General features: G+C 44.0%; 9 protein-coding genes across 9 annotated transcripts; 3 read left to right on the top strand and 6 right to left on the bottom strand.

Moving 5' to 3' along the window:
• Positions 1 to 5: 5 nt before the first annotated feature.
• On the bottom strand, positions 6 to 2,727 carry SAMD00019534_055330 (hypothetical protein; the record flags this gene model as incomplete). The annotated part of the gene is made up of 5 exons (XM_012899024.1): positions 6 to 196; positions 261 to 787; positions 864 to 2,407; positions 2,472 to 2,574; positions 2,654 to 2,727. 5 exons carry the CDS (start codon positions 2,725 to 2,727, stop codon positions 6 to 8), a joined length of 2,439 nt encoding a protein of 812 aa, XP_012754478.1.
• A 596-nt stretch (positions 2,728 to 3,323) lies between these two features.
• SAMD00019534_055320 (hypothetical protein) lies at positions 3,324 to 3,930 on the bottom strand (the record flags this gene model as incomplete). The annotated part of the gene is made up of 3 exons (XM_012899023.1): positions 3,324 to 3,328; positions 3,550 to 3,602; positions 3,683 to 3,930. Coding segments are annotated over 3 exons (306 nt in total), but the record flags the coding sequence as incomplete, so codon positions are not given.
• A 240-nt stretch (positions 3,931 to 4,170) lies between these two features.
• On the top strand, positions 4,171 to 5,754 carry SAMD00019534_055310 (hypothetical protein; the record flags this gene model as incomplete). Its single annotated transcript, XM_012899022.1, has 1 exon — positions 4,171 to 5,754. A coding segment is annotated over one exon (1,584 nt), but the record flags the coding sequence as incomplete, so codon positions are not given.
• Positions 5,755 to 5,848: 94 nt separating this feature from the next.
• Positions 5,849 to 8,748, bottom strand: SAMD00019534_055300 (hypothetical protein; the record flags this gene model as incomplete). Its single annotated transcript, XM_012899021.1, has 5 exons — positions 5,849 to 6,137; positions 6,206 to 6,344; positions 6,412 to 6,788; positions 6,854 to 7,206; positions 7,276 to 8,748. 5 exons carry the CDS (start codon positions 8,746 to 8,748, stop codon positions 5,849 to 5,851), a joined length of 2,631 nt encoding a protein of 876 aa, XP_012754475.1.
• Positions 8,749 to 9,105: 357 nt separating this feature from the next.
• On the top strand, positions 9,106 to 9,407 carry SAMD00019534_055290 (hypothetical protein; the record flags this gene model as incomplete). The annotated part of the gene is made up of 3 exons (XM_012899020.1): positions 9,106 to 9,114; positions 9,177 to 9,280; positions 9,359 to 9,407. 3 exons carry the CDS (start codon positions 9,106 to 9,108, stop codon positions 9,405 to 9,407), a joined length of 162 nt encoding a protein of 53 aa, XP_012754474.1.
• Positions 9,408 to 9,630: 223 nt separating this feature from the next.
• SAMD00019534_055280 (hypothetical protein) lies at positions 9,631 to 10,657 on the bottom strand (the record flags this gene model as incomplete). Its single annotated transcript, XM_012899019.1, has 2 exons — positions 9,631 to 9,855; positions 9,938 to 10,657. The coding sequence occupies 2 exons, from the start codon at positions 10,655 to 10,657 to the stop codon at positions 9,631 to 9,633; spliced, it is 945 nt and encodes a 314-aa protein (XP_012754473.1).
• Positions 10,658 to 12,576: 1,919 nt separating this feature from the next.
• On the top strand, positions 12,577 to 14,356 carry SAMD00019534_055270 (hypothetical protein; the record flags this gene model as incomplete). The annotated part of the gene is made up of 6 exons (XM_012899018.1): positions 12,577 to 12,688; positions 12,769 to 12,871; positions 12,956 to 13,161; positions 13,244 to 13,872; positions 13,946 to 14,090; positions 14,163 to 14,356. 6 exons carry the CDS (start codon positions 12,577 to 12,579, stop codon positions 14,354 to 14,356), a joined length of 1,389 nt encoding a protein of 462 aa, XP_012754472.1.
• Positions 14,357 to 14,567: 211 nt separating this feature from the next.
• SAMD00019534_055260 (hypothetical protein) lies at positions 14,568 to 15,510 on the bottom strand (the record flags this gene model as incomplete). Its single annotated transcript, XM_012899017.1, has 2 exons — positions 14,568 to 15,326; positions 15,406 to 15,510. 2 exons carry the CDS (start codon positions 15,508 to 15,510, stop codon positions 14,568 to 14,570), a joined length of 864 nt encoding a protein of 287 aa, XP_012754471.1.
• Positions 15,511 to 15,947: 437 nt separating this feature from the next.
• SAMD00019534_055250 (hypothetical protein) lies at positions 15,948 to 19,601 on the bottom strand (the record flags this gene model as incomplete). The annotated part of the gene is made up of 9 exons (XM_012899016.1): positions 15,948 to 16,113; positions 16,180 to 16,465; positions 16,531 to 16,843; positions 16,923 to 17,255; positions 17,332 to 17,539; positions 17,601 to 18,233; positions 18,306 to 18,441; positions 18,507 to 19,307; positions 19,388 to 19,601. The coding sequence occupies 9 exons, from the start codon at positions 19,599 to 19,601 to the stop codon at positions 15,948 to 15,950; spliced, it is 3,090 nt and encodes a 1,029-aa protein (XP_012754470.1).
• Between the last annotated feature and the right edge of the window lie 18 nt (positions 19,602 to 19,619).

Genomic DNA, 19,619 nt, shown 5'->3' with positions numbered 1-19,619 from the left:
ATCCATCAGCTATTCTTGTCCACAACCTGTTCGAATACATCCAATACATCTTTGATCCTTCCAAACCCTGTTGATGAAGTTGTTGCCGCTGCGTTCGAGGTGCCGCCACTACCATTCATCGCTGGCTTGTTTACCATTCTCTTTTGCCACTCCATCTCCATCGACCTTTGAATTGACTGAAGGAACGGTGATATATCTAAGGATATCCAGTCAGTTAGTCATATGACTCTCAAACTCAAAAGATGTTGCCATGTACTTACCATATTCGATTGGAAATCTAAAGGACACTGGTTGATGTGGATAGTTGTCTGGTGGAAGTACGATGAGTGAGATGGGAGGCTTGTTGGATGTGTTGTTGAATGTGAAGTGAAACTGGATGGCAGAGTCGCGTTGGTCGAGCACCGTGTCCATCGCGTATAGATTGCGCTCGGCCAATTGTGCCAACTCCTGTTTGATAATGTTGCCTCTGATCAATGACTGTTTGTAGCGTTCGATGATTGATTCGGCGCTGTCCCAAGCGCATCGACACAGCGGCTGAATGCGGTACAGTTCGGCGTCAGTTGATATCTGAATGGATGGATACCGTTGAATAAATAGAGGTGGATTGGTACCAGGCCCTGTCCAACGATGTGAAATCTCTTTGGCTTGAAAGTGTATATAGAGGTTGGTTGGCTGTCTGCTGACAACCTCGGTAATGACAATCGTCTCCGTGTCGATGATTGTTGCTGGTAGTAGTTTGTTATCTGACTTTGATACTCTAATAAGATCGTACATAATATCGGATGGGCTGGTATGTGGAGAACACTGATTAGTTAGTGATCGTGATTGGTGATTGAATGATCGGAATAGTTCCATTGACATACCTCTTGGCTGCCTTTGATGGATCGTCTCTCAGTCTCTTTTGTAGCGATTCATTCTGTTCAAGGCTTAGCTTAAGGGGCAACTTCCTCTTTGGTTGGATGTTGTCACTTGGTGGCGCGTCATTGTAAGGGTTGTGTAGGATGGGATTCTTGAACCAAAGAGTGAATCCACGTGAGCTTATACCGCCGGCTCTGTTGAGATGGGTCGTCGACACAAAGCGTTTGGATCGCTCAAACGCCGTCAATATCTCCTTCTCAATCGCCAGCAGTATACCCTCATTCTCCGAGGTGTTTATCACATCGATCATCCTCTTCATCTGATAGTCTTCGCTGAGCACTGTCGTCTGATATATTCGAACAAACTCCTTCTCGTACATCTCCAGTGCCTCGTACCTGAGCTCAAAGGGCCCAGACTCGGGCGTCTTCTTGATGATCTGTATGATGTCCAACAGTTTCTTCTTGTTGGCCTGTGATGCTGGCGTTGTCTCGATGCCATGAATGATTGGCTCAATAATATTGGCATACTCCTTGAGCTTCTTGAGTAAGATGACGTATCTTTGCTCAGGAGTTTGTGTGTTTGTAGTGGCTGTGGTCGTGCCTGTGGCTGGAGCTGGAGCTGTGGCCGTGGCCGTGGCCGTAGCTGGTGACGGGGCAGGTGCCGACGGCTTCGCCTTGGCTGTCTGGTTCGGTGTGGGGAGGCCAACTGATGGTGGTGTTGATGGCGTTGCCATTTTGACTGGAACAGCTGCCGCTGGTACATTGTTTGGAAGATTCGTAGGCAATGCAGTCGCTGATGGAGTACGCACCAAGGGCGTACCCTTCATTGGGTGAGGCACTTGTGCCGGGAGTTTCGAGGGCACTTGAGTGGAGGTGCCATGTGGACTTGGGGGCGGAGGAGTGCTCATTGATCCCGTGGGCACCCTCTGTGCATTGATGAACTGTTGCTGCTGCTGTTGTTGGTGTTGCTGTATCTTGATGAGGTCAGCTCGTAGCCTCTCAGCCTCCATGTGATGCGCTGGGTCCGAACCAATCTCATTCAATCTATTCTGTAGCTGTAGTATATGCATTTGTTGATTGGATGGCGGAGTGAACGATGGCATTGAGGACCCTGACGGGGTGGTAGGTGTGGTCATTGGCACTCCCGTGACAGTGCCAGGCATGCCTACCCCAGGTGTCGTTGGCAGTTGAGGCGATACCATTGGCTGACCACCATATTGCATTGGTGTTGTTTGTTGTGGCTGTGGACTATTGAATACATAAGGTGATCCACCACCCAGTTGGGCTACATTCTGCTGTTGATGTTGATGTTGATGTGACATTTGAGATTGCATTGGTGATGAATGTTCACTTCCACCAATATGTGGTTGTTGTTGTTGTTGTTGATGTGTATTTACATTTTGTTGATGTTGTTGTGGCTGTGGCTGTTGTTGGAAGCCTCCTCCCTGTTGTAGTTGTTGTTGCTGTTGTTGTTGTTGCTGTTGTTGTTGCTGCTGTTGTTGTTCAAGTCGGACCAGGAGTTTGGCGACCATCTGGAAGTAACTGTTTTTCTGTGAATGCGCGCGAGTGAGTGAGTGAGTGAGATCAGTCGCGTATTCCGAATGAATGACTTACTGATTGATGAGGCTTATTGAACACACTGATCTCATACTTTCTTGATTGCTCCAATAGTTCATTGGCTGGAACACCTGGTTTATACCTATGTATCAGCTCAGTACTATATATAGTAGAGTACATGGTCAGATTACAATCAATAATGATTCGTAGATGTTTGAATGAACGGCTTTGAAATTTACATTTTCTGAACGATGTCTTGACGCTCTGTATCACTGAGTGTAGCCTTCCAATCTAATTGTGCCGCTTCTTCCATTGTTGTTGACATAGCTTGTGGTGGTGATGGTGTTGTTGTTGTTGTATTTGTTGTTGTTGATGTAAACTTTGTCGTCGACGTCCTAGTCCAAACATCAAACAGACGATGAATGTCAGCTGTGGACCTGTGACACCTAAACACTTCCAATATCTATTTATATATATCTATCTATATATTACTTTGGTTTATGCATTAACCTTAATGAATGAATGAATTGTGTGCTGCAGTATTTGTGTGTGTGTTTGTGTTTGTTCCGATTGTGATTGAGTGTTGGTTCGCAAACAAATATACAGTCTCAAAAGGAACAGTCACATTCATTCAGCTGAGCTTCAAACAACCAACCCCTTCTTGTTCTATTTGTTTTGAAAAAGATCGATCTTTTTGAAGTCGGTCCTTCGAGTCTCGTCGGTATTGGCACCCATCAATCCATCAGATATTAGTGGTAAAAGAGTAGTAATAATAAAAGAGTAGTAGTGGAAGGTATATATATGGGAAATGTATACATTTATTGTCGCCGGACATCTGAGGAGAAAGGCCTTACTTCTTCTTCTTCTAACTTGATCGATCTTGAGATATATATTTTGAACTTATTGTTAGCCACCTAAATATATACAACGAGTTGTATTAATATATGTGTGTGCAGAGATTGAGAGTGAATTAATAATTGGCTCTGCAATTGTTATGATCACATACCAAAGGTGATTGAGTGATTGAGTGAGTGATTGAGTGTTTTTGTTGTTAAGGTTGTTGTTGTTATGGCGAACAATGATGATGTATGTTTTGTCGTTATGCTGTGATTGAGTTAATATTAATATCACCCACCATCATCACTCATTGCAGTATATAATGATAGTCCAATGTCAGATAGACAGCTTCTAAGTATTTGATGAATGTAATGAGTCATGTCAGTAATCCAATCAATGATGATGTTGAACCAACAATCAGAGAGTCTTACATATTTCTTCTTATCAGTCTGTTTGTGGGAGGGATTGTCGAGGCAAGGGAGTTGCTGTTGCTGTTGGTGTTATATAATGATGCCGAAGTGGCTGATGTCGTATTGAACTTGATTGCAAACTGTGATGATGACATTGTGGCCAACGATGATGTAACATTTCCAAATTGTTTCATTGATGTTGTCATTGATGATGATGAAACAGCATGTCTCAACAAAGGTTGAGACATCTTAATGAATGATCTCTGCATCTTTATATATGTTTGATTATATGTATGTATGTATGTATGTTACTGATTATGTATGATCATTGTCGTTTTCAGTGTTGGTGATCGATCATTGTGTGTGGTGAATCAAAAAAAAACTAAACAAAAAAAGACGAATGATTAAGAAAACGAACAACACGAATGTCATTCATTTATTATTATTATCTCTTTGAAACAAACATACACATATACACATAATATAATATAAATATATATATATATATAATGGTAGCGAATGAAGTTATATTATTATCATCAAATGATAACTCTATTTATTTGTACGATTTGAGAAATGGTAGTTTGCACACTACTTATCACGGAGGCAATGCAGAACTCAATGGTCTGTGTATGGTAGGCACCGAACACTTTGTAGCGTCACAGGCCAACAAGGCAATGGTACACTTCTACTCATGGCGCAAGGACCAGCCACTGTACAAGACCCCAGTGCAGGAGCGCGGCGGTCCACTCGCCGCCACCGCCGACGCCAACTACGTGTGCATGGGCACGGCGTCCGGCTCCATCTACCTGTGGGAGGCCGCCACGGGCGCTCTGCTGCGCGTCTGGGAGGCACATTACAACAAGATCACATCAATCACATTCACTCGCGACGACGCCTTCCTGCTGAGTGGCGGAGACGACGGCGTCGTCAACTGCTGGTCGCTCGAGAGCATCTTGGACCGCGAGCAGACCGTGCTCAGAGTGAACAGCTCGTTCTCAGATCATGCGTTGGGCATCACTGGCATTCACTGTGGCTATGGCAATGGAGGCAATGTGCGAGTGTACACCGTGTCGCTGGACAGGACGTGTCGTGTGTGGGACCTGGTCCAGGGCAAGTCGATCGCGTCCATCGTCTTCCCCACCAGTCTGACGTCGGTGGCAGTTGACTGTGCCGAGACGGCCGTGTATGTTGGCGCATCCGACGGCATCATCTACGAAACAGACCTCATCACATTGAATCAGGCGGCCAATGAAAGCGCTGCGTCAAACATGTCGTTCGTGTCCAAGACCGCGTCCGAGATGATGGAGCGCGCCAAGAAGACATTCATCGGCCACAACAGCAAGTCGATCACCACGCTCAATCTATCGATCGATGGATCACTGCTGATATCGGGCGCCACCGATGGCTCGGTCAACATCTGGGACACTTTCAGTAGACAGGTGATGAGAACAATCTCCACAATCAAGGGTGCCATCACATCGATCAACGTGATGCTCAATCCAATCGACCTGCTCAGCATCAACATGGCCGGAGACAATCGCAAGCAATACGATCCACTCCAACCATTCGAGAAGTACAAGTCCACCGAGGATCGTCTGCGTACAGTAGTCATGCGCATCAAGGCCACCACCACTCCCAACGACTCCTTTGCCAGCAGATCCAATCAATTCATGGGTCCATCAAGCAGTAGTTTAGATATACATTATGAGGTACGTTTAGTCGCCCTCGGCCCTCCCCTCGACCCTCGCCCTAACCTTCTCCTACCCCAACAACAGAAGAGCAATGGAAACAACACAGATGAGTTGGCCAAGTTGAAGGCAGAGATAGAGGAATTGAAGAAGGTGAATAAGAAGTTGGTCGATCGTATTGTTACAGAGACTGTGAAGGAAGGAGACATTAGGCCATCGGCAAAGGTCGTCAAGGAGAAGATAAAGAAGTTGGACAAGATGACAGCAGAGGCAGAGGCAGTCATTGCCAACACCACCAACGTTGTTGTACCCAAGAAGAAGAACAACATCAAGAACAACACTCCAAAAAAGGCCGCTGGTGGAAAGGTGGCCATAAAGAAGAAGGCACAGCTGGCAACTCTTCGTTGAGGATGTCCGCGTGTCTCAATATCAATCAATCAATCATATCGCATCGCGTGTTTGCTTCGCCTTCACTCTAATGTTAATATCCTTTATATTATATCATGTCCAACCATGGTGACTTGAAGTCGGATCGCTGCTTGATAAAGGCGATGAGATCGTTCCTGTCCATCCTGGACAACGGACCACCCTCGACGACCGACTTGAAGTTCTCTGGTCCGACAAAGTGCAGCTTGGATATCTCAAACAGCACCTCGAACAACTCCTCCACCCTGTGACTCTTGAATATCTTTGACAGGTCCTTATACGAGTTCAAGTCTCTGATCAACTTCAATGCTCCAGGTCCCTGTCCAATCTTATATTTCTTGAAGTGATTCAAGAATACCCTGTTGTGATTGGTTGGACGTTTGTATAAGTAGTCAGTGGCGAGGGACAGACAAGACAGTCAACTTACACTTGAATCTTTAGTCCAAGCTCCTCAACATATATCGTGAGGTTCTTGCCTTGCAGACAACTCTTGCAGAGTTCATAAAGTGAATTGATGAGCTTGATCACGTTTGTACATGTTGCCGTCACATTGTTGTCATAGTCGTCTGCATGGAGGTATGATGTTAGAGAGAATTATGGTGGGGATAGGACGGATGGACATGATGTACATACCTCCAAGGTAATCATTCTTCTTTTGTTCCAACAAGACTTTCTCAATCAGTCCGATCATGGTGTTCAGTGATGTTTCCAGTGCCTTGCAAATGTTAGACTCCAGTGTGGATATGTTGTAGTACAGCTGCTCCGATGTCTGTGATTGTACAGCCATGTTGGTGAGGATTGGTGGCAGAACGTAGAGTTGGTATAATGTCTGCACCTGGCCCACCACCTGATTAATATTGAGAATGATCATAAACAGTCGATTAAGTGTCATTTGTGCCTTGGAGTCCACCACATGTATCGTCTTCATTGCCAGGTGTAGCTTTGATTCAATAAACTCTGTGCATAATCCTTGAAGCAACAAGAAGAAGATGGACTTGATGTTCTCGCCCCTGAGTGAGCAGATGGATGTTGGTCAGTCAGTGTGTGGCCAATGAATCGATAATGGGTAACTTACAATGTGAAGTCAGGAGAGAGCAGTAGACATCGTTTGAGTGCGCTCTCAGTCTGTTGGATGAGTGTTTGGGTGAACTCTTGGTTGAGACCCTCTTCGCCAGACATCTCCTTGTCATCGGCAACAAGACCAGCGAGAATGTCACGTAGAGAGCTTAACTCCTTCTTGATGTAGCCCTCTTGTAGAGGGAAGAATATACCACTGAGCAGCTCATTAAAGTCAATGCCTGCGATGCCATACGATGACAGTGGCTCTACCAAATGCTTCTTTGTCTTGCGATATGCAATGTGCAGTGTCTGGAGGTATGCCAAGTTCGTCTTCTCCATGTATAACGTATTATCAATGAATGCTTTCACCTGGGCAGGACAAGCGATGAGTTAGTGATTGTGATTGATTGATTGATTGAATGAATTATGTGATCGTACTCTTTGTTCAAAGATTCTCCTGATGAGCATGCTCATTGCAGAGGTCTGATTGATAAAGACTGCTTGGATGATGTTTTGTTCGCGTGATACATCCTTCTGGATCTCTTTGTAGAAGGTCTTGAATCGTGGATCCTTCATGATGATGTTCTTCCTGATGACTCGCTTGGATACATTCTGTGCCATGCTCTCATCGGCACGCAACGACGCCACGTCAAAGAACATCCTGAGCTTCTGTACATAGGTCGAGCGACACCTTGAACCGCCGTTGAAGTTGTACAGCGTGGTGGCGCACTGCTTCATCTTGTCCAGATCGTTCCTGTCCTGTGCGCGCTCAAACTGGCTGATCAGATCGTTCTCCAATGTGTTGCTCAGACTCTCTGCCTCCAGCTTGCCCTTGTCCAGATCGGTGATCTCCTTGATGTCCTCGCTGACACTGCTCAGCTTCTTGACCAGCTGCGCCAGCTCGTGGATACGCTCGCTGTTTGTAAAGATGTCTGAGCGCTGGCTCTGTGTCGGATCGTTGAGCTCCAGCAGGTAGTTGATCAGCGAAAGGGCGCTCTGTGCCTTGTTTCTCTGCTGGTTGACGCTGTCCAGCTCATCGCCAAAGTGAACAGCTTGGGCGCCAATCGTGTTGACACCACGCTCCAGCTCTCTAAAGTGCTGGAATGCGTCCTGGTGCGACTGCTGCACGGCCTGCATTCGTTGTTTGAGCTCAGTCGAGTACTCGTTGCACTCATCGACGAGGTTATCCAGACGTCGGTCGAGGTTGGTCTCGAGCTGCGCCAGCTTGATCTGTGTCTCGGCAAAAAGGACATTGAATGGCAGTGGATCAAAGTGCACTCCATCCGAGCTAACCTGCTCGTTCACAAGTCGTCTGGTGAGGTCCTCGACGAACAAAGTCGACGAGAAGTCTACACCCTTGAACATATCAGATGTCAACTCCTTCTGTTGAACCTTGGTCGGGATGTACTGCTTGGTAGTATAGCTGCTTGTACTCTTATATTGATTGCTGCTGTTGCTGCTGTTTGATGCCGCACTACTACTACTTGATGTGCCGCTAATAGGTGTTACAGGCTTCAATGGAGGCGATATGTTCTGTTGTTGTTGTTGTTGTGTGTTGCTTGAACTTGGTGTTGAAGCTGCTGGTGTTGTTGATGATGTAGCTGCGGCTGATGGAGTTGGTGTTGTGGCGGGTGCAGGCTTATGTGTTGAAGGTGGTGTGAGTACTTGAGGTGTTGTAATAGAAGGTTGAGGAGTAGTCGGTGTGGCGGCAGTCGATGTAGAATGATGTGATTGTGGAGGTGATGGTACAGGTGTCACTTGCTTTGGTGTTGAGGATTGTGGTGATGTCGATGCTGTAGTCATCGTAGTCGTCGTCGTACTTGTTGCTGTTGTTGATGGGACATGATGTGTAGGTGCTGGTGAAGCAGGTGCTGAACCAGGTGTATTCTGTGCTGCTCCACCCAAGGGCATAGGTTTATGTTGGGGAGCAGCTGGAGTCTGCAAAGGAATGCGACTCTGTATATTACGTGACCAATTACTCATGTCTATATACTTGAATGAATGAGTGAATGAATATTGTACACGTGTTGTATAAATCTTATTAATGATCAATGAGGAGTAGTTTGAACATGTTGAACCTGGTCCAGGTCATTAATCAATCTCTCAATTTATGAAGTTCTGTTGAAAAATTGAAAGATGATTTAAAAGGATTTAAAATTGAATTTTTTGTCAAAACTAGAGGAAGGTGTTGGAGATATCCCCTCTGACTTGTTGAGCATATCATTCTCACACTAAAGGTATCCATCCTACTTTATTCGAATCGCAACAATGGTATGTGTATATCAACGACATCAATCCAATCACGACCATCGTACTGATCTCAATCCATCATGATATAGCCTTCCCACAAGACCCTTAGAATCAAGAAAGTGCTCGGCAAGAAGCAGAAGCAGAACAGACCAGTTCCACAATGGATCAGAATGAGAACTGGTAACACCATTAGGTACGACGAAGACTACTCGATTGAATGATTAGACGACATTAGGATACATATCATCTAACACATCAATCAAACAAACAGATACAACAACAAGCGCAGACATTGGAGAAGAACCAAGCTTGGAATCTAAACGATCAATCGATGTCACAACATTGTCGGGAGGTGTCTGGCCTGCTATCCATTTACCAACAAGTTTGGATTGGATCAGGTTGGTTGTCTTTCAATAAACATGGATAACCTTATTATAAACATACACATGATGCACACATGCACCACAACAGAGGCGAGACAATCGAGTACTCAGTAACAGATATCATCAACAAAAGCGATCGGCATATTTATTCATTGATTGATTATAGAGTAACAGTGATGTTGGAAGATGTCAGTTGCTTCGTTTGGTATAACTGTATCATCTCTTTGGTGACGTTAATGATGTGATGGTAACGTGCACCACCAAGCAATACTCCTCCAAACCATCTAGTAACAACTACCAACACCTCTTCACATTGATTGCGTATCAGTGTAAACAGCATCTTGTCGCCTGCTCCAGCTTCGCCATCATCGTCACAATATTCATTCTACATGTTCAACCAAGATATGTTAGTGATTGAGTGATTGGTTGGTGGAAGGGGGCTGGCAGGGTCCTTGGACCATACTTACAATCTGTCCATTGGGCATCTTTATCCTAAAGGCGTACATGTTGTGTGTGGCGTCCGCTATCTTCTTGTTGAGTAGCAGTTTGTCCAAGACGAGATTGACCTCCTCTTCGGAGTGGACGATGGCCAGATGTGCTTGGAATTTACTCTTCTTATCAGTTATCGGTTGTCCAGTATATATAGTTGGTGTTGGTTGTGTTGGCATTGAGGGGATGATAGACTCATCCTTGAGCACTGTGGCAGTGTTTGTGTTGACTTGTCGTTGTTGTTGGCGTTGCCTTCGACTGGAATTAACATGTTTGATTGATGATTGATGATTGATGTATTGTTCAATACATTTGACAGCATTCTCTTGTAGCCATACGATCATTTGAAAGATGACCAACTCGCCAGGTATGAATAGAGGTAGCATTTGTTTGACAAGATGCTCACCATGCTCTGGTAGCAACCATCCACTCTTCACAGTGATATCACTTGGTGGTTGATTACTAGGGTACTCTGATGTATATGTGAATGAGAACAATAACATTGAATCCTCATTCTCTGACTCTGTTGTTGTATCATTGTAGTTTGTGTCTGTATCATTGTCAGGAGTGATCCATAATGAATAGAGTTCTGTCGATCTTGATGTTGTTGAGATGTTCAAGTGTGGATAGATTGAAGACAATGCTTCGACTTCATTCTGTTGCAGTTGTTTGTTACTCTCTGCTTGTTCAATGTTCATTGTTTAAAGAAATGGTTGAAAAGGGAGTGCCATCTGGCATTCAATCAAGTTTGAGCAAACAATTCTATTATCTCTTAATGTTATAAGATATAGAAGTTTATTGGTTGTTGTTCATTGTCATTGAATTGACATAGATTAAGAGGTATTATCAATGTTGTTAATAATGATGGTTTGCTAAATGGTTTGATAATATACTTATTGCTCTTTAACATGTATATTGTAAAGAATGATAGATGTTTGATAATGATGATCGATCACTTAAATGTTTACCAATCTTTGTAAGATGTAGTTGTAATTGTCCATTGATATCACCAATGATTGTATCTTCAATATCATTAATTCTTATTGTCAATGACCTTATCATCGTTGCAGTTTGTGGAAGATATTGCAATACATCACTTATCTTATCAACGTCGATCACTAATGTTGTAAACTTGGATGTCTCTGACATTAATGGATAGAATTGATGTTGGAGATCTGTAGGCAACATCTCTGGACTGTTCGAGTCAGTTGCGTTCGTTACCAGGTCAGTCCTATGTTTTGGACGAATGTGTAGTGTGTCCAGGTTGGTCAGCCTGCCCAAGTAGTGGCCATTGTCCAGATCAAGATAGTAATGATCGACGTGAGAGAGGTCGAGGGTTGACGTCGTATTGACATTCCTCTGGCGAATCGTATTTGGCTTGATCGAGCAGAATCTCATGCTCAAGTTCGTGCCCAAGTCCTTATCGGCCAGTGGAATGATCAGAGTGCCAACTGAGCAATCAATCGATTGTAGACCATGTCGATCTTTGATACAGTGTTGATGTATCTCTTTGAACAGTGTATCATGGTCCATACAATCCATTATATTGTCGTTTACCAGAGTTGGATATGCACGACTTTGGTGGTATATATAAGGGTTGGGGATCTTCTCCACCTCCTTGATGGATAGATGTCTGAGTCTAGGTAGTGCGCCACACACATAGGTGTATCTGCACTGGTATTGATTACCCATAGAGTGATAAGGATTGAATGCGGTCGCGAAGAGCACAGTGAGGATCTCCAGTCGATCGAGACAGTGTTGTTGGTCCGGTACGTATATGAGCTCCAAGCCCGCGAGATGGAGTGGGGGTTGTTGGAACAGGCAATACTCAGCGCCAACGTCAATAGTGGATCGTATTGACAATGTTGGAACTGGTCTGTTTGATAATATGTTTGTACAAGCTTTGTGGAAACCAATTGATACTGTTGCCAATGATAACAACCATCTCTGATCATTATCTTGATCATGACCATGATCTTGGTCAGCATATTCTCCATATCCACTTAACTTTATCACAAACTCAACAATTCGATTGAGKTACCAATTGTGGAAGTATTGGCAATACTGATCGAGGCTGAGGTTTGGAGTGAGTGCCTGATGATGTCTGAGCTACGTATGAATGTGTCAAACATCTGCTTGTTCATGCTATACTCTTTGTCCTTGATCCGACTTTTGTAGCTGGTCGCCTGATCTTTGAACCTGTTGAACTGATCACTTAATTGAACAATGTATGAATACTTGAGTAGGTGGAACATTGGCCCACTACGTCCAAAGTATTTGACTCGTTCAAATAGTCGAGTGATCATATCACTCATAGTATATCCATGTCTCCAGATCCACTCTTGATCGGCCATCATCGAATCAATGAACATCACCATTGTGCATGACCTTCGTTAAAGGACATTATATTTGTGTGATTGATTATTTGTTTGGTTGATGGTTATCCTTTTTGGGAAACAAAACTCATTCAATCAAATCAATCAAAACATCAAAACTATGTTTTTTTTAATTAAATTTCATTGTTGTTGAAATTGACGCAAAGGTTGATTGATTGATGAAAGTACCTAAGAGATTAGACAACATTATACATTGACTAGTATACACACACGATACAACAATGATGACCAACATCAACAGTGGCAGTAACGTCATCAGATTACTGATACTTGTACTGCTTGCAACTACAACCTACACTGTCAATGCCCAACAGACTGGTGTACCCGTCTATGGTATGATGTCAATGATGATTATGAAGTGTTGTGATTGAGGAGAGACTCACACCTCATCTCCTACCTCAATCAATCAACAGTGATGCTTCCTTTGGGCACTATATCCAATGAGAACCAACTTGTCAATGCATCCACACTATTTGATCAACTATCATATCTACAACAAAACTCAAATGTCACTGGGTATGGTCAATCAATCAATCAATCACTGGATCTATTCCAATCACTCACTTAATCAATCAATCCATTTATCAACTATATCTTTAGAGTGATGACTGATGTATGGTGGGGACTGGTTGAGCAACAAGCACAACAATATGATTGGTCTGGATATCAACAACTCTTTGCTCTGGTCGAGAAGGCCAAGCTAAAGATCAAGATCACAATGTCATTCCATCAATGTGGTGGAAATGTTGGTGATGAGTGCAACGTACCCTTGCCGCCATGGGTATTATCAGTTGGCCAATCAAATCGTAAGAGTGTCATCATCCAGTGGATCAGTTGGCCATCACTTACTCACACCGACACGCACGATCACATCATGATCATCATTAGCCGACATATTCTACACTGATCAAAACATGAATAGGGACCAAGAGTACTTGTCTTGTGGCATTGATCAGGAGCCATTGTTTGGTGGACGTACACCAGTGGATATATATGCGGACTTTATGGCTAGCTTCCTGCAGACATTCGACCCTATAATACCTGGCACGCTGACAGAGATCCAGGTGGGACTGGGCCCAGCAGGCGAGATGCGATACCCATCATACCAACTGGCCTACTGGACATTCCCGGGCGTCGGAGAGTTCCAATGCTACGACAAGTACTTGTTGGCGCAATTGGCCGCAGCTGCCAATCAATCTGGCAACCCACTTTGGGGTCTGGCCGGACCCGACAATGCAGGCAACTACAACAGCTTCCCCGATGAGACTGCCTTCTTCTCGGCGAATGGATATCAAAACTATCAATCTACATATGGACAGTTCTTCTTGAATTGGTATGCCAGCACTTTGATCGAGCATGGTGATCGCATACTTGCCCGTGCCTCCACCGTCTTTGCATCATCCGGTGTCGTGCTCACCGCCAAAGTTTCTGGAGTGCACTGGTGGTATGGTGATCCATCCCATGCTGCAGAGTTGACTGCAGGTTACAAGAATGATCTTGGACAAGCATACCTAATGGTTAGTATCATTCCCTCATTCAATCGTTCATTCGATCAATCATTAACATTTGTTCGATCGATCAATCAAACAGATATCCAACATGTTTGCCAAACATGGTGTATCATTCGACTTTACATGCTTGGAGATGCGTGATAGTGAACAACCTTCCGACTGTCTTTGTAGACCTGAGGAGTTGGTTGGACAGACCAAGCAACAGGCTCAACAAGCACATATCAGTAAGTTACTGTAGAAGGCCGTCATCCATGGACTCCCAAACACTCACTCATTCCCACTCAATCAATCATTAGGATACTCTGGAGAGAATGCACTACAGAGGTACGATCAGGATGCATACTCTGAGATTGAGTATGAGTCAACAAGATATTTCTTGATCTCTGGATTCTCTTATCTCAGACTGGACGAGTATCTTGTGAGTAGTCAAGCCTTCCCAACCTTCCAGTCCTTTGTCCAAACGATGTCCACATTGACTGCCTCCTCTTAGCAGACACGCACGACAATAACATCCATCAATCACCCATCATCTTTATGATGGTAGCTGTACACACTTATACATTGAGAGCAAATGGGATACAAGGACATACTTGTAAGATTATTTCCTTTCCTTTTACTTCAGAGTCGACAATGATTGAGGGGTATCTATACAAGGTAGTTGTTTATAATATAACGTTTGATTGATGAGTTGGACTATTAGACTAGTCTTGGCAATCGTCATACTCGAGTTTGAACTCTGAATTGGAGTAGATAAATGTGTTGATGGACATGTTGGACTTGTTCAGCTGCGGCTGGCCTGGAAACAGACTGGCTCGGTTGTACATTGTGCTGCCACCATGATTAAATAGTTGATGTTCGGCTTGTGTGGGCGGGGCGTACTGTGTCTGGAAGCGACTCTGGCGACGCTTGAGCACCACGATCACAAAGAATGACAGGAGCATGCCAATCGTGCCCGTCACGCCAATCGCAATGCTGATCACCAGATAGGACCGTTTGAACGGCGTCAGCTTGGACCAACATATGTCGGTCGATGGCTTCTTCTGATCGTAGTAGCACACGTGTGAGCTAGTCTTCTTGTAAAATGCTGTGTAGTTGTGTAGCAGGTTCAGGTCGCTCGTCCAAAGACTCTGTGTTGTGCCTTCGATTATATTGTCGCGACTGAGTTCAAAGTCCACGCTCCATGTTCCTTGGTAGCATGTTGTTTCGATGTGTGGCTGTGGTGGTTGATCCTGAAGCCCATGTGGCGTCAGTGTTGTTGATGTGGTACGGTTCTTTGAATTGGTATTTGCGCCGCCAGACAGTTCGTCCATGCCGCCAAGTAGACCATTTCCAGTCCCAAGCCAATAGACCCACCAAACATTGTCATCCAAATCACTGCAACTACCTGTATAATTTGTCGCTGTCACATTGACATCCAAAACATAACAAGATGTCTCTGTAAAGTCTTTGGCCTTCTCAATCTGATTCGAGTGTGAGTGTGAGTGTGTGAGTGTGATTGGTTGATTGATTGATCGCGAGCCGACAGACGAACAAACATACAGTTGGGACAAAGTATAGGACTCCAAAGAGCACACCGGAAGTTGTCACAATGAATGAGATTATGAGACAGATGCAAGCCAATATCAGCTTGTTCTTTAGTCGCATGATGACTTGTCAAATGCTAAACACATGCACTCTGGCTCTAGACTTGCTTGGTGCCTTGATCTTGAAGCTATATATAAATATTAATATATTATATATATTATAGTTTATACCTGTGATGATGAGTTGTATATGAATGATATGGATGTAGGCATGAATGTGATTGTTGTTTGCAGGGTTGGACGTCCTTCCCATCACTATTTTGTCAATCAATGTTCCCATTCAACCTCTTTTTTTTGATCAAAACCGTGCCCTCACCCCTATCCTTTGTCCTGATTACTCTAGACTAGAGTCTGAATTCCTTAATGGGGTTAACAATGAACACTGTTCAAGCAAATGATCATTCGTTTGAAATAACTCAATTATTATTATTATTACATCCTTTTATTACTTCCCCACAATGATGGTGATGTTTGATGATGGATGGCAATATGATCCAATCATTTGTGAGTCATGGAAATGATACCTTGCACTTGGAAGAATGGATTGGAAATCAGATTCTCATCATTGTTCTCACGTGCCTTGGTAAGCAATCGTGTCAGAATACTCCTATACTGTTCAGGACTCTCCGCTTCCAATTGTGATAGAAGGAAGTAGCTAGAATGACTGGATAGTATATTATGTAAGTATATTATGATTGATTGATTGATTGGGGTCATGTGATAGACTTACTATGCAATCTGTGTACATGGATCATGCATGAGAGACTTGAAGAAACTGATTCCACCTGCTTTCTCCAAGGTCTCTGCATCGCGACATCTCATTATAAGAAGATGGAGTAATACTAGTCTTGGCTCAAAGTACTTGTCATTGGATGGACTGATGTTTGAGAAGAGGTAGTGGATGATGCCAACACTGACCAACTTTAGCAAACTTGTTGAGATAACGAATTGATTGTTCAAGAACAATGAGAAGTTGGTGTCTGGCATCGTGTCCCTAATGTACAATGATTTGGATCCTAGGAGTGATGTAATATTAGTAGTCGTTGTTCATGTGATTGGAGACATGGTGATATGGACATACCATTCCTACTGTAGATCAAATCGAATAGGATGTCTGCAATGTAGATGAGGTTGTCTTCGTCCTTCTCGATACTGCTGACGTTGGCTATTCGTACTATACAATCATTGAAGAGGTCAATGATCTCTTGTGATTTGGTTGCCTCATTTCCTTTGTACTTGTACTTGGCCACTAACAATAGTCGCTGTGTGATTGTGATGTAGATACGTCTGATGTGAGCATCCTGATGTGTTGCCAACTGCATAAACAGGTTGAATAGTATGTTGGGCGATTCATTATCCACCATTATCTTCTTGATTGATGAATATAATAAGTTCTGGAAATTGTTTGATTGATTGATTGATTGATTGTTAGGTCCCATCCATCTCATCCATCAATCCATTCATTGTACTTACGACTCCATTGTTTCTGACCACTTCATCATGATCATTGAACAACCATTGTTGTAGCAGTGCAGCTGTCTTGTCAGGTTCTTGTGACTCGAGGTTGGCCTCAACCTTTTGGAATCTGATCGCCAGCTCATGCACCTTCATTGAGAACTTGATGATAAGGTCTTCAGAGTAAGTGGCCTCTGTAAGCTTGCCCTGTGAAGATGCCGACGACGTTGACATTGTAGTGAAGAGGAAGAAGTCCGAGACAAAGTCCTTCTCAGGTATGCACTTGAACAACTGTACAAAGTAATGTGGAACGTCTGCTCGTTTGAACAGTTCCAACAACAATGGTGCCTCCTATAGTGAGTCGATTGATTGATTGAGTCAGTGAGTGAGTGAGAGGTGAGGTGAGTGATGGAGTGAGCTAGCTTACCTGTGTCAGTTGTGTCTCTGAGATGGTCTGACTCTTGAGTGAACTCTGTAGGGCATAATCAAAGATCACAACGAATAGGTTGTTCTTGGCTTCATTGGAACGAATGGTGGTGTATAGCTTAAGGATGAAGTCGATGCCTCCAACCTTATTCAGCTCATCCTCATTCAGGTAGATATGTCCTTGTTGGTTTGGTATTGCGTCCTTGTACCTGGAGTGTTGGAATGTTAGTGATGATCACACTCGCTGAATCTATTGATTGATTAACTTACAAGAAGTTACATAACATCCTGACCAGGGTGCGTTTGATTTGATCGCTGGCGTCGTGGGCGTACTTGAGGAAGCAGGCGATGGCTTGTGGGTTGAGCTGGAGTAGTCGACTGCGCAGTACGACACCTTGATGGACGATAAAGAAGAGTGTGCAGTTGAGTGCCTCCATCCAGACCTTCTCATCTCTCTCCTTGTTTTGCACACAGTGATTGAGGATGTCGCGAAGCAAAGAGTAGACTGAGTCCTGCAGCTCGCCAATCATTCCAGACGATCCATCGTCAATGAGCTTCAGCTCCGAGTAGATGTTGATATGCACTGACAGGTTGTAGATGATGTTGAACAGGTGGATGCGGGCGTCCTTGTGGTCGCTCGTGATGATCTGCTTCAAGTAGGCAAGCACCGTCTTCTCGCCATCCAAGCCACTCTTGCAATATATATCCAGGAGAATCTTGATGAATATCTTTGAAGCGATTGATCGCTCTTGTGGTGTCGAGGGGTTATTGATCACTCTGATCACCTGCTGTCTCTCGTCCTCACTGATCTTGAGTGGTTCCTGTTCCTTATAATACTTGTACTGGAATAGTGCCGGTGCCTTCCTTCGCCTCAGTGTGATCGTTGCGTCCTTTCTCTCCACCCTGTTGTTATTGTTGTCGTCATGTTAGATTGATTGATTGAAAGAACCAGTGTGACGTGTTCGTTTAACATACTTCTTCTTTGCCTGTTGGACAATCTTGATTGGCTTCATGTTACTAGTGTCGTCTGGACATTGGAAGATGTCCTTGCCCTTGGCCTCCCCACTCTTCATAATGCCAAATGGTGAGTGTGTCAACATACTCTGTATCTCTGTTGTTGTTGTTGGAATGTGTTAGCAATGACCATCCAAATAAAGATTGAATGAATGAACGTACTCTGTCTAGTTTGTGAATTGATCTTTCCCCATGTCTTGAGATTGATTAGGTCGCAGATGTATCCATCCTCTTGAGTGGGAGCGTATACGACTGATGACGAACTGTCCTTGAGCAGGTGGTGTGATGAGCCAACGGTAGGAATTGAACTGCCAGAGAATGACATTGGCGTGTCTAGCGCCTGTGACATGGCCGAAGAGTTGGATGTGTACGACGAGACGAGGTTGGGCGAGAGTGGCGCATTGTTGAGCGATGTCGACAGTGCACTGCGCAGTGGCGAGTCAGAGTATGGCGACGAATGGTTCGAGTTGACAGACGACGAGCCAGATCCCACAGTGTTGGTGCTGTTGTTGGCGCCATTCGACAGATCCAGTGATGCACGCTGTAATATAGTTGGATCCCGGGAATTGTGTCCCGAGTCGGAGCTGTCGCGCAAGTTGTGTGACATTGATGCAGTGGCCGATTGACTTCGGGTCCTTGCCAGACCAACATTGCTCGATGTCGAAGTTGTCATCCTGATCTTTGGTAGCTGCTGTTTATCGGATGAGCCTGAGCCTGTCAATTGCTGTTGTTGAACAACACGCATCTGATTGGATATCAATGCTCTAATATATGTTATGCTCTTTTGTAATTGATTGCTTGAGGTCTGTGCCGTTATGACACAAAAGGCATCCAAGTCCAGCAGAGTCTGTACCGAAGGTGGATGCAAAGCTATATTATTCTTGATGAGCTTCAATATCCTTGACAATACCTGTTCATAATGTGATCGTTCATTTCGTACCCTGTCCATCATGTTTAAGAATACTATATTATTGAGTTCGAGTGATGTATGTAAGTGTATTGATTGATCGATGTGATTGATTGATTGATTGATCGATGCGTACCAAGATCGACAGTGTTGGGATCGTCAAAGTACTTGGTGAGAGAGAACTGTGCCTCTGGTGATGGTATAGTTCCATCTGGTATACTATTCTGTTGAACTACATTCCTAATGATCAAGTTTACAAACTTCCTATTATTGTTTGAGCAATGTCCATTGTTGTTGTTGATAACACACGCAACACCATTGGTACTGCCATTACTACTTGTTGTTGACATTCTGTATATGTATGTTTG

This window comes from Acytostelium subglobosum (genome assembly GCF_000787575.1).
Source record: "Acytostelium subglobosum LB1 DNA, scaffold: scaffold10, whole genome shotgun sequence".
NCBI lineage: Eukaryota > Evosea > Eumycetozoa > Acytosteliales > Acytosteliaceae > Acytostelium > Acytostelium subglobosum.
The sequence above is the reverse complement of the archived record's forward strand: the minus strand, read 5'-3'. Positions and strand labels throughout refer to the sequence as shown.